General features: G+C 41.6%; 1 protein-coding gene across 10 annotated transcripts in view; it reads left to right on the top strand.

The window, feature by feature from the left end:
* The window catches only part of NCOA2 (nuclear receptor coactivator 2), a 266,722-nt gene that overhangs the window by 234,923 nt on the left and 18,028 nt on the right, over positions 1-13,771 (top strand). For all 10 annotated transcript variants that reach the window (XR_014255636.1, XM_082433594.1, XM_082433601.1 and 7 more), the window contains 3 exons: positions 2,091-2,306; positions 4,815-4,944; positions 13,080-13,245. Coding sequence is in view for 9 of the 10 variants with exons in the window: in XM_082433594.1 (XP_082289720.1) it covers positions 2,091-2,306; positions 4,815-4,944; positions 13,080-13,245 (512 nt within the window). In the remaining variant the exon portion in view is untranslated. The remainder of the gene's footprint in view (positions 1-2,090; positions 2,307-4,814; positions 4,945-13,079; positions 13,246-13,771) is intronic.

The following is a 13,771-nucleotide window of genomic DNA, read 5'->3' as shown; positions in this document are numbered from 1 at the left end:
CCCTGACCTGCTGTAACTTAAGGTGTCTGCCAAGTTGCCCATGCATATTCCTAAGTGGTAGTCACCGTCATAGCAGCAGCCGTACTCCCAAACCTCCACCCAGTTCAGGCTAGGAATCACTGCTGCAGCACTGATTGCTATTACCACCACGCCCTGTACCCTGTGGTATCTGTACCCTATGGTATCCTGTACCCTTAGGATGCTAAGTTTTCTAATGGAGAACTGCTCACAGTTTACCGCTGGAGACAAAGGCATTGAAAGAAACAGATATTATAAAAAGAACTTCTATTCATGGGTTTTAACTCTTGGTATTTTTTTAGCTTAGTCTGTAATCCCTGTATACCATTGGATAGTTAACAGAAAATAAGAGTTCAATCTAAGGGTTGCAAAGATGGATTTCTTTTTTAACTTTCTGTTGTTGGTAAGCAATTCATGGGAAATGTGAAGAATGTTGTATTAAAATAGTTCATTCATTCAGCAAGTATTTATTAGGTGCCTACTCTGTGTGCCAGGCACTGACCACATCACTAATTTACTTATTCGCAGAAACAATGCCATATTAGTTTTACATTATTTTTACAATAAAGTATTGATTTATATAAGTAAAATATTGACTTACGTAAAATTCTATAAGAGAAAAGGAGCCAATGATTTATGAAAGGTGGCTTCTTATTACTGGAATACAAGAAGATCCGGGTTCGTGGAGGAATCTTTAGGAATTTGGGGATATACCTGTATTCAGATCTGGGCAGCCAGGAGATGACTGGCATCCTGGCTGTGAAGATCATTACGATGCCTGTGCTTTGTTTCAAAGAGAAAGATGAAAACCCCGGGAAGCGACTACCCCGGTCACAGCTGCTGATATTTCGAATTATGCATTATTTGCCCTCCTGCTTTCTACACTTTCTATAATCTTGTGATATTAATTAGATCATAGATTTTCTGAAAAAGAAAATGCCTCTTCTCCCACATCTTTGTATAACTCAAACCTAGCCTTAAAACGGTCTTTAAAATACGTATCAACATGATATTGTTCTAACTTGTTCAGTCTAATTACCCTTTACTCTAAGTCATCCTAACGTAGCACATTCTCATTTCACCAGTGAAAAACTATCCACAATACGTGTTCTCTCCATTTCTGAAATAACACCCTGTTTTTAGTTGTTTCTCATGATTAAAGTAAATGAAAGCGAGCCACGTCTCTGAAAGCAGGACTGGTACACATGCGTTATTAAACGCTTCAGAATGAAGGGTCCTGGCTTGGGGTTGTTCCCCTTTAGGATATCAAGTCTTAGCCCGTGTCTGGCCGTTGCCAGCATCTCGGGGGCCAGGCCAGAGAGAGCAAACACGTGATCTGCCCAGCAGTGTTGTGCTCTTCTCACTGGCGTGTGTGGTCACAGAGCTGTTACTATCTCACGTGTAGAAGGGTTTTTACAAATCTGTCCCGACGCAGCCTAGACCTATATCGCCAGGAATGTGGTGGTCCAGGTCCACCGAAGTGGTTGGCGCTCCCTTGCCTTGGCCACAAGAACTGGAGTGGAAAGACGCTGTCATTCCCCCAGCTCCCGAGGCTGCTTTGGTCAGCTTGGAAGCTTAACAGATTACAATGCTCAGAAAGGGATTTGGGGATTGAAAGTCTGGCCGGGGCTTCATGGGATATTCTCTGTGATTTGGGTTTTTAATTAGAATATTGATTATCAGTTTTTACCTTGTTCCTCTTAGCCTCGCCTCCCTTTTGGAAAGTAGAGCATTGACGTGTGTATCAGCTAATGTGATTCACTTCCTGAGGAAGGAAGTTGGGGTTATCCACATGCCACAGCACCTGTTTCTAAGTACATATGGGAACAATTCTAACAGCTTTTCCGAACTGTAAAGAGTGGCAAGTCCGTGTTGTGAAAAACTTCGTAGTAATTGCCATCTCGTATTTCTTAGCCAAGGGCCCACGTCTGTCCCGGCGAGGGCCCGGTGAGCTGTTGGGCTAACCGTGTACTGAGCATGAGCGTCTCGTACAGAGTAAGATCGTCTGGTGTTCATACGTGCTGACTGTGTTGCCAGGCACTGCATCTCCGTTTTCTCTGGCTTGCCTGCAGGCATGATTGGTAGTAATGCTGCCCGGCCCACCCTGCCATCTGGGGAATGGGCACCTCAGAGCGCTGCTGTGAGAGTCACCTGTGCTGCTGCCACCAGTGCCATGAACCGGCCGATCCAAGGAGGTATGATTCGGAACCCAACCGCCAGCATCCCCATGAGACCCAACAGCCAGCCTGGCCAAAGACAGATGCTGCAGCCTCAGGTCATGACTATAGGTAAGGTAGTTCCTGTGCTCTTTGCTTTTCATTTTTATACTTTCTTAGAAGAAGAGAGGAACAGCTCCATAAGTTCTGTCAAGACATGCTGCTAATTTGCGGTTTAGGTCATGCCCCCGTGTCAAGCTGTCATAAGTGGGATTTTGCTGGAACTCTGTAGGGGATCATAAAATTGCAGGTTTTCCGGTTACTTAAGAGAACCCGCTACCCTTAGGATGTTTTATTTTCGTTAAATTATCTAGTTTCAGCTTTTGCAGGGAGTGAATTGCGCTGTAACACTAGAAATGTTACACAGATGGTATTTTGAAGAAGTATTTCAGTGATGCACCAGTGGTTCCTAACTCTGCATGGTCATCAGGACCTTAAAATGCAGACCCCTGGGCCACTACCCTGGACTATTAAACCAGACTCTCCCAGTTCCTCACTGAAAGTGCAGGCTCTTAGAGAGCATCTCACAAAACGTAGGGGGTCACTAGAATTCTATTTGGATACAGTTCACATGTTATTAAAATTAATGATCTGATACACTGTGTGATACCATTTATGTGAAATGCCCAGAATAGGCAAATCTGTAGAGAAGGAAAGTAGATTAGTGGTTTCCTAGGGCTGGGGCTCTATGGGGGGAATGGGGAGTGACTCCTAATGGTCATGGGGTTTCTTTTGGGGGGAATGACAACGTCCTAAAATTGATCACTGTGGTGGTTCTACAACCCTGCAGATACACTAACACCCACGGAGTCGTACACTTTACACGGGCTAATTGTATGGTATGTGAATTATATCTCAATAAAACCATTATTTTTTTTAAAAAGTAATGCAACTCATCCTCAAGATTTTCTTAGTCATTGACATACTAACCTTCCTCTTACCTTGTACATTAGCATAATTCAGATAAGTTGACGTTCATGTACTTTTTCATATACTTGGATGTGGTGCACGGTGAGTAAGCGCTAAATCGTTAATGGAAAGATGCCAGGATTGTTGTGACACGATAATGCAGAATGGTCATCCTACCCCAGCATCAGTTTTCTTTTCTAGTTGTTTAATTGCTCAGCACATTTTGGCTTATTGTTTCTGAGATGACATTCATGTTGCCTTCCTACAGAGAATGTACTTCAAATTAATAGTGTGTGATTCCCAAACATAAATTCACATAATTTGAGGCTTACATGAAAATGCTAAGAATGGCCAGATTTCCATGCAAAAATAAACTGGGAAATTTTTTAAATGCTAATTCATTCATTTAAAAATCATCATCATAAATCCCTTATATCCAGAAATTTCATTTATCCTCAGTCTTTCTTCTCTGAATGGCACCTGGCTTTTGAGCTTGAAATATGGCTCTGTGAGCTTCACTGTGTAGCTGAATTTCTCTGATTTTTAATAAGCTCAAAAAAGCCGTGAGCTCAACAGAAAAGTATCTGTTGTCATGGAAAACAGGTCTACAGATAGTGATAATAAAATCATTAAAGAGCTCATATCATGCATTAGCTTTAATCCTCTACAGAGAACTTCTAAGAAAGAGCACGTCTAAGTTGTCTGGGCCACCTTTCTGCTCCTCCTTTACTCAGACCAGCACTTCTCAAAAGTATGTCCAGGACCTCGATGCCCTTTTAGGGCGTCTGCCTGGCCAAAACTATTTTCATAATAATACTAAGATATTACGTACCTTCTTCACCCTCATTCTGTCATGGACGTACGATAGAGTTGGCTAAAAAAATCTTGTTTATGTTGCAAACAAACAACGTCATAGAAAAAGAGATCAGATTTGTGGTTACCAGAGGGGAGGTGGGCGGAGGGGAAATTGGATGCAGGCAGGCGGTCCAAAGGCACAGACTCCCAGTTATAAGTTCTAGGGACGTAACGTTACAACAAGGTCAGTGTAACTAACACTGCTGTGTGTTATATATGAAAGCTGTCAAGAGAGCAGAACTTGAGAGTTCTCATCACAAGGAAAAAAAATTTTGTATCTATTTGAAATGATGGATGTTCACTAAACTTGCTGTGATAATTATTTCATGATGTATGTAAGTCAAATCATCACACTGTACACGTTAAACTTCCGTAGTGCTGTATGTCAATTATATCTCAATACGACTGGAAGAAAAAAATCTTGTTTATGTTAACATAGTGGATTTATTATGATGACTTTTAAATGAATTAATAATCATTTTTTCTTTTTCCAGTTTTAATTTCCAATATAGTAAATATCAGTGAGATATAACCCATATACACATAAGCTGTACTTTAAGAATATAAAGACTCCTAAGTCCAAGGGGTTTGGAACTGCTGATCTAGAGAGTCTCTAAAGTGGGTGATTAGCCTTGGTATTTCTTGCCTTTTTTTCTATTTCAGAACAGAAAGTCTCTTATTATTTCCACCTAATTGTTATTGCTTCTGTCTTTTTCTGTAAACTGTATATTTCTCTTTCTATTCTATACCCAAAACAGATAACTTCCCTTATTACAAGTTGTAAGATTTTGGAATTGTTTCCTTCTCCCATTTCAGGGCCATCTGAATTAGAGATGAACATAGGGGGACCTCAGTATAGCCAACAACAAGCGCCTCCAAATCAGACCGCCCCCTGGCCTGAAAGCATCCTGCCGATAGAACAGGCACCGTTTGCCAGCCAGAACAGGTGAGTCCTGAGCACTCAGGAGGGTCCCGGAGAGTGGAGTTCGTGAGTGCCGTGAGATATCTCAGACCTAGGCCAGAAGTTAGTCTGGTCCTTTTGAACAGTTGGTGCCTGACCAGTTTTCATGTATTCAAACTATATCATTTACTGGACTGGGAGTACAGGGGTTCGGGGGGCCGGGGGCGGGGGAATCCAAAAATTAGTTTGACCTAGCACGTGCCTTTAAAGAAGTTATAATTTAGTTGGAAAATAAAATATGTCGACTAATTAATAACTGTAATATGAGCTTGTATGTACTATAAATGCCCTAAGAGAAATAAACCATATTTCAAGGGATCATCCAATTGGGGTGATTGGGGAAAGCTTCAGAGTCTTGAGTAAAGGTATCATTTCAGGAGGCAGAGATGGCAGGGAGCCAGTCCATCTGGCAAAAGCAGAATAACCAGAATCCTGGAGGTTACAGAAGCAACACAGTATGTTTAGGGTAACAGAGAATAGTCTAGTTTTATGTTACATATATTTTACCACATTAAAAAAAAAATAAAATTATCAGAAGATTTGGCCAGGGACTTCCCTGGTGGCCCAGTGGTTAAGACTCCATGCTTCCGGAGGAAAACTAGCAAATGATGGAGCAAAAATGCACATTTCATCTGTTGCATTCAAAGTGCTATAATTCAAAAATGTGTCAGTGAAATAAATGCCTGAATGTTTAAGTTTTCATAAAAAGTAGCCTTTAAAATATATTCAGATAAGAAAATGTTTTGACCTGTGTATACTTTCCAAAATCATTCAAAAATTTATTGGGGTCTTAAATTTGCTGTATTTAAAAACACTGTTGCATACATTCATTTTGTATCAAGTAAAGTCACAAATCCTCTTTTTCCAGCTTAAGAAAATATATTGTATTTACCTTAAATTTTCATGATTTAATAAAAATTTAATCTTACTAATTTTTTTTTAATTTGGCCTTTTATCAGTTTTTTTTTTTAAATTAATTTATTTATTTATGGCTGTGTTGGGTCTTCGTTTCCGTGCAAGGGCTTTCTCTGGTTGCAGCGAGCGGGGGCCACTCCTCATCGCGGTGCGCGGGCCTCTCACTGTCGCGGCCTCTCTTGTTGCGGAGCAGAGGCTCCAGACGCGCAGGCTCAGTAGTTGTGGCTCACGGGCCCAGTTGCTCCGCGGCATATGGGATCTTCCCAGACCGGGGCTCGAACCCGTGTCCCCTGCATTGGCAGGCAGATTCTCAACCGCTGCGCCACCAGGGAAGCCCAAATCTTACTAATTTTTAATGCTTAATAGGAAAGAAAACTAAAAAAAGATTTTTTTTCAAAGTGTTGCCATAGCTCACAGTTGAGATGATGACAGTCATTTTTGCACGGATTCTTCTTCGAGAATTCAATTCACAGCTATTGACTTTTTTCCTCCTGTATTTTTCTTCCCTCTTATAAAAGAAATAAACTATACTGATATATTCAAAAAAAAAAAAAAAAAGAGACTCCATGCTTCCAATGCAAGGGGCGTGGGTTCGATCCCTGGTCAGGGAACTAAGATCCCGCATGCCACGGGGCGCAGCCAAAAAAAAAAAAGATTTGGCTGGAAAAGTAGATTAGTAATAGAATAGATATATAGAGGATCTTAAATACCAAACTCTTCTTCAGCCTTTTTTCTTTCTTTCTTTCTTTTTTAATATTTATTTATTTACTTGGCTGTGCAGGGTCTTAGTTGCAGCACGCAGGATCTTTGTTGCCGCGTGCAAGATCTTCACTGAGGCACACAGGATCTTTTTAGCTGCAGTATGCAAACTCTTAGTTGCAGCATGCGGGATCTAGTTCCCTGACCAGGGATGGAACCCGGGCCCCTTGCATGGGGAGTGCGAGTCTTAACCACTGGACCACCAGGGAAGTCCCTCAGCCTTTTTTCATTAAGCCGTTGAAGAAGTTTTTTGAAAAAGGAAGTGGTATATGATCAAGTTTGATTGAATTTTTTTGATTCTGATTATCAGTCTAATCATTTTTGTTTCTTTGTAGGTAATCTTTTCTAATTGCTTTTGAAATATTTTTAGAATTGCTATACAGTAGTCTTACTATAGTGTGTCTAGGTGTGGATTTATTTATTTATACTGCTTGGTATTTGGTGTATGTTGTGCTTATTTTATCTGTGGATTCATCAGCTCTGGAATTGTAGCCATTATCTCTTTCTGTACTGCCCCTCCACCATTTTCTCTATTCTTTCTTTCTGGGATTCTGGCAAGACATACGTTAATCTTCTCTTTCTACATCAGATTTTTTAAAACTTCTACCCTCCTTATTTCTTAACCCATGTATTTTCCATATCCCTGTCTCTCTGTACTACATTTGGGATAATTTATCCATATCTATATTTCATTTCATTATCTCTTTAGCTATGTTTAAACCAATTATATTTTTCATTTCTAAAAGTTCTGTTTGCCTGGTTATTTTTCATAGCATCTTACTGTTTGCTTATTTTTGTGATTCCATCTTTATATCATTAAACGTCACATTCATCATTACTTTCTAAATTTCTTGATTCGATAATTCCAATTTCTGGATTTCTTGCAGTTCTAAATCCATTGATTGACTCTTGCTCGTGGTGACCTGTTTCCCTGAGTATTTTGGTAATCTTTCACTGGGAGCTCCTAGTTGATCTTTGTCAGTGATCCAGCCGGGGGTTAAAGTTGAAGACACTTTTCTTGCAAGGGAATTTGCATTGTTCTCTGCTGGAGGTGAGGGTCCCCGCTCACCACTCTCCTCCGTGCGGTCCAGCACTCTCCGCTCAGCTCTTTCACTTGGCTGTGGCCCGGTGTGCCCCAGCTCTCAAGGATAAAACACACCTGTTGCCGGGGGCTTAGGTGTTGCTCAAGTTTTAGCTCAAAGATGGTTCTTGTTCCCTTATTCCCTGCAAAGACAGTATCACAGTCATGTTGTATGCATAATCCCATGGTTTTTAAGCAAAGCACTGGAAGCAGACGTTGCGCAGGCGACCTTGAGGCCTATGTGATGGTGCTGCTTGGCCATTTGGGTGGGCGAAGAGCCCCGAGGCAGAGAGATAGTTAGGAGCCTAAGCAGGAGTCAGTGTGGGCGCTTAAATGATGCAGGCGATGTTTTCTGGGCAGTAACCATGTTAGAAAACAAACTGGAGGAATTCGGCCTTGAGGCTCACATGTAGAAGGTTCGGGTTGGAGGCTCAGTGAGGACCTTCCAGACTGATCGTTTTGTCCTTTGGGGATTATTCTAGTGTAAAATTATGAAATACTTTTTATCAAATTCACAAATGATGAAAGCAGGGTTTCTGAAATTTTATAAGGGTAGAATATTTCCAGAGCTTCTTGTTTAAAAAAAAAAAATACAGATTTCATAGTGACTCTTATTACCCTGGGATAAAATGCTTTTGCATAGCTCAGAACTGTGGTGTGGTGCCCATTTTCCTTTCTATATCTTTTTTTTTTTTTTTTTTAATAAATGAAAAGTAACTGTTTATTACTGGAGAAGAGAAGAATGTATACAAGAAAATCTAGATTCTTTCTCCTCATGCACTACTTTGGTAATAAAGTTCCAAATATCAACTATGAAGATATTTACAAGGATAAATCTTTCTTAACATGTGACCATTTACTGTGTGGTGGACATTTTTTCATAGAAATCATATACTTAAACTAAATATAATCTTACAGTTTACAAGAAGCTTAGAACATAATATTAACAGAAGACGAGATTATATTTTACTGCAAAATATTATAAAAGTGATACAATTTTGTGGCTTTTAAGCATTTAATTACTTGAGTTGAACAGGGGAATGAAGAAAAAAAAACAAAAAGCCCAACAGAAAAATCATCAGGACACGCCTCACTTTAAGATTTTTTGTATTCTATTTGTTCTACTTTCACATCGTCTGCAATTAGCTGATACACGTAAGCGACAACTGTAGAAGCCTGGATATCCATCAACACAAATGATTTTCACTGTTGCCCAAGCAGAGGAAGGGTTCTGTTAAAGCAAAAATGAGGACCTCCCCGGCTGTCCATCAGCTGGGGCTCCGCGCTTCCACTGCAGGGGCGCGGGCTCCATCCCCGGTCGGGGACTGAGATCCTGAAAGCCAGCAGCGCAGCCAAAAACCAAATAATAATAAAACGGAAGAATTCCAGAGTACACACTGAGGCCAACTACAGAGTCAGCTGGTTCAGTTTGCTGGGGGCGTTTCTGTGACTCGCCCTGCCCTGTTCTCTTGTTGCTGTCAGTTTTCTTTGTAGAAGAGCGCTGTGGACAAAACAAAACATTTCCACCACTTTTAAAGTTATTTATTTCCGTTTTTCCAGCCACTTACCCCTCTTCTTTTATTTTAAATAATTCACGTTGGAAGAAATTTATAACCAACTTTATGGTAGTCTTATTGTCATAGAAATCCAGAAATGATGGATAACAAATGTTCTAACCACGTCTCTCTTTTGAAATAAAAGAAAAGCAGTGCCTTTTTTAAATCCCCTTTATAAGTATCACCATTAATATTTTATATTTTTACTGCCTACCTGTTTAGGAATAGGTTTTTAAATGTTTTATGAACCCAGCACTAGTTTATATACACATTTCAGAAAGACAGTAGTTTAGCCCTTTAATCTCTAACATATTCACATACTCATTTATTTATAGCTGAATTTCCATTTTCTGTACTTTCATTGTGGTTTTTTTTCCTTTATTCATTTGGTATGTAAAAGAGACGTTTAAAATACAGCCCCAAATTTATGGATGATTTTTTGATGATTTCTATTGGATTTATAAAAGTGAACAGTAGCTGCCTTTCATGAAAGACTTCCTTTCACATTAAGTTCAAAATCTGAGTAATTTGGTTTTCTCTTGTTTGTAATGTGTCTAAGAGTAAAGGTTCTTTGGTTGACTATTTCTCATCATGTAGCAGCTGCTACTTTTTTGCAGAATTTTGAAAACACACATGAAAAGTGAGAGTATGGTATGATTTCTCAAACAAGAGCTCAGAATTGATCTTATTCCCCTTCTTATCACCATCTTTAATGTCCTACTAGTCTATAAATAAATGAAAGTGTAGATTTCAAGAAATAAGGTTTTTATTGATGATGGATTAACTACCTTCTGCTAGTTCATTACTTATCATTTTGCCAACTTGGACCTCTGTGTGTTCTTCCCTTTATTCCTCTGAATTTTATCCTTGACTTAATATTATTATATTTGTCAGCTGCCGTCTAGATTGTAACTATATTTGTAATTGCCCAAAATGTAGGAAAATAATTTCTTCATTATGTTGGCAGCCATTTATAAAGTTGGGATTGGAAGTCTGGGTCAGTATTTTTTTCTATAAGCCAAGTGTATTATGATGTTTCTAAGGGAAGTGATGTAACTCGTGGTATGCCCAAATTTGTAATACTAAGCCACAACGCAGTGTATTTTTCTGAGTATAAAAATGTATTTTTCTGAGTATAAGGTATGGTAACCTGGCTAGATCAAGAATCTTTTATTTTCACCAACTTGCTGAACCTATGCAGTTCAAGTACTGGTCCAACAAAGAGATTGAAGATGGCCTCACTGGGCACAGTCTAGGGTTGAGGTTTCTAAATAAATGCCAACATCAAGTCAGCATAGTGCAGTGAGTGGTACTAGAGTTGAGAGGAGAGTGGGAGTGGTCCAGAGTGACTGTGAAGGAGACATGCCGAGCCCGGATGGGAAGGTAGAATTGCAGTTGGAGTAGAGGGTGGGAAATGTGGAACGGGAAGTCTTGGCATTATGATGGGTATGCGGCATCTTCTGGAAAAAGGCCAGTTAGTTGCCCAGCGTGCCTGGGACCCACAGGGAAGTCGTGGGCATTAACGTTGGGAAAGGTTAGGCTTTACCAAAGTGTGTGTGTCCTTGAATTCCACCACCACCAGCACCCTGTCCCAGGGCCTTAGACATTGCGAGTCAGCTCAGTAATGAGAGAAGGAACCTGACAGCATCGTATCGGGAGAATCAGAGAGAGACTGTAAGCCGGAAAGTGTCTTGAAGGTCCCAGCTCGAGTTGAAGAGGGCCTTGACCAAAGTGGGAATCTGGATCAAGCATTGGTTTAATGTTTTTAATTAAAAAAAGAAAAAGCATGTAACAAAAGTGGGTTATTTTATTATGTGGGAAATCGTTTAGATGCAAATGAGCATCGGTAGTTCTTTTTCTTTAAGCCTTTGGATGTGTCTTCCCTGGGGTGGAGCTGTCTTCCAGAGTACCAGACGGAGTCTCCTCTTCCTCCTGACGCTGGGTTTCAGGCAGGTGCAAACTGGGCAGTCTGCCTTGCCGTGGAACCCGTGCAGCCTTGCTCGGGTTAAAAGGGAGTCGATTCCACATTAGCCGGTCATCAGCAGAGAGATCTGGGATGGGGGCTGTGGTCGTGTGGGAATAAAAGCTTCTGAAGAAACAGAAGTCGAAAATTGTGAAATAAAGCTAGAGGAAGAGAATATTAACTAGCATCTTTGGGGAATGAGGTCTCAGGCCTAAGAGAATTTGGTAAATAGACAGCATCCACTCTTGGCTGACTTGAGCTCCTTTGTTCATGAAATTTACCGCATCTAAACGTGGGTCATTACTCTTTGGGGAATTCCCTCCTCTCTTTGCTTCCGTGACATGCAGATCTGTGGTTCTCCTCCTCCTTGTTGCCACTTTCCTATGTCTGCTCCTTCCTCCCACCCCCTGAGTGTACAGTGATCTGGTCACAGTTGTGTTTAAAAAGTTGACTCTGGGAGAGTGTGGAAGCACGAAGGGCAATGGGGGAACCATTCCAGTGCCTGACATCTTCCTGGGAACCGAGGCCATGGTGGGAGAAGGGGCAGGTGCAGAGAGAGCCCCGGCCAGGAGCACAGGCCTCTGCCAGCGCTGGCGAGCGCCCTAGCGACGGGAACGCTTGGGTGGAGCGGGGTGGGCAGCGTAGCGCACACGCTGGGCCCAAGATGGTGCCCCTCACAACGCCTCGCAGGCCGTGGGGTGTGGGCTCGGAGCCGCGGACCGCGGGCGAGCAGTGTCGTCGAGGGCACACTTAAGTGGGCGATTTTCTTCACAAGTGACTAGGGCTAAATGGAGAGGACAGAGTGTTTCCAGTGCACCGGGTTAGAACTGTTTGAAACTGACTCTTGGCTTTAATCCTCAGCATTTCAGGATTCTAGGCCAAAGTGGCACAAAGCATATGAAACCGGCTAGATAGGTCATTCCTCCCTAGGTGAATCTATCATTGCTTAAGAATGAGGGAACTTACCTGTAAACTTTATGTTCTCCAAAACATAGAGTAACTTTAAGAGTACAAATTAGAGTATCATTTCCCCTTTTGGTATTACAGTAACTCAGAAGCTCTTTTTTAAAACTCCCCAAGTTTGTCAGTTAATTTAAATTATAGGAGTTGTATATACCATAGAATTTGGAGTGCAGTGTTACGGTTTTATCACCAATCACCTTATATAATAACAAACGTAATTTGCATGTTCCTGGTCTACTTTTCTTGACTAACTCAGGAAGTCTAACAACCACGCTTCTTGAGGATTTTAATAAATGTTTACAAGTCCCACTTACGCATGACAGAGAAATGCCCTACTAGTCCAGCCAAGTGCAGTCTAATGGCAGCTGAGTCCCAAAACATTAATGGACCTTTTATGCTCATGGTGTCCCTCAGATGGGTCATCAGAACCTCATGAGAAATGAGGCTGTGCAATCAACTGGTCTTTTTTGCTAAAATTCAGGAAACTCCTTTGACTACTTCAGTACAAAGTAAATACATATACGCTTGAAGAGCCAGCGTGGATTTGTGGGAACATAGTGGTCACCTAGGTCGGTGTTGAATCCCAGCTTTGCAGTGTCTGCCTGTGTGATCTCCACCACAGGGTCTGACAAGCTCTCCAAGCCTCAGCGTTGGCAACTTTAGAGCGGGGGCAATAAAAACAAAGCTTACAAATCCGATGCCGATATGTGTGTCCGGCTTATCTCTGTTAGGCACTGAATGAAGTATATCTATTATTTAGGGTTGTTGTTTGTGTCTGGCTGGTATAGTATTTTACTACTTTTGTCTTTAAGGGAAAAAAAAAAAATGTTCTCTAATCAACTAGCTTTTCCATGGGCCTGAGATGAAGTTTGTCTCTTTACAGGCAGCCGTTCGGCAACTCTCCAGATGACATGCTGTGTCCACATCCTGCAGCGGAGTCTCCAAGTGACGAAGGCGCTCTCCTGGACCAGCTGTACTTGGCCTTGCGGAACTTCGATGGCCTGGAGGAGATCGACAGAGCTCTGGGGATACCCGAGCTGGTCAGCCAGGTGGGCACAGAGCAAAGCTGGTGGGGACCGAGCACTTGTGTGGGCACGGAGGTATCTGTTCTCTTTTGTCGGCAGATAATCTGCAGTCTGCTTTTTAGAATGCTTTCTTACCTCTAAACAAGCAAGCTCTGTTTTCTGTCTCCCCCGCTCCTTGTTACTCCCACATCAAGAATGGAAAATACTGAGAATGAGTTTGACCTGTACTTTGGGTCAGTTGAGCTGAAAGGCAGAAACTCAAGTCCAGCTCATCTACTGACAGGGAGGAACATGCAGGGGGCAGAGAAGCCAAGAACAGAACATTGCTGCCCCAGCAATCCAGAACCTTCCATCTAAAAGCCAGTATCCTTAAAATGGTTCTAACAAACCTAGGGGCAGGACAGGAATAAAGACGCAGATGTAGAGAACGGACTTGAGGACCCGGGGAGGGGGAAGGGTAAGCTGGGACGAAGTGAGAGAGTGGCATGGACATAAATACACTACCAAATGTAAAATAGATAGCTAGTGGGAAGCAGCTGCATAGCACAGG

This window comes from Balaenoptera physalus (genome assembly GCF_965194825.1).
Source record: "Balaenoptera physalus genome assembly, chromosome: 17".
Taxonomy (NCBI): Eukaryota; Metazoa; Chordata; class Mammalia; order Artiodactyla; family Balaenopteridae; genus Balaenoptera; species Balaenoptera physalus.
The sequence above is the reverse complement of the archived record's forward strand: the minus strand, read 5'-3'. Positions and strand labels throughout refer to the sequence as shown.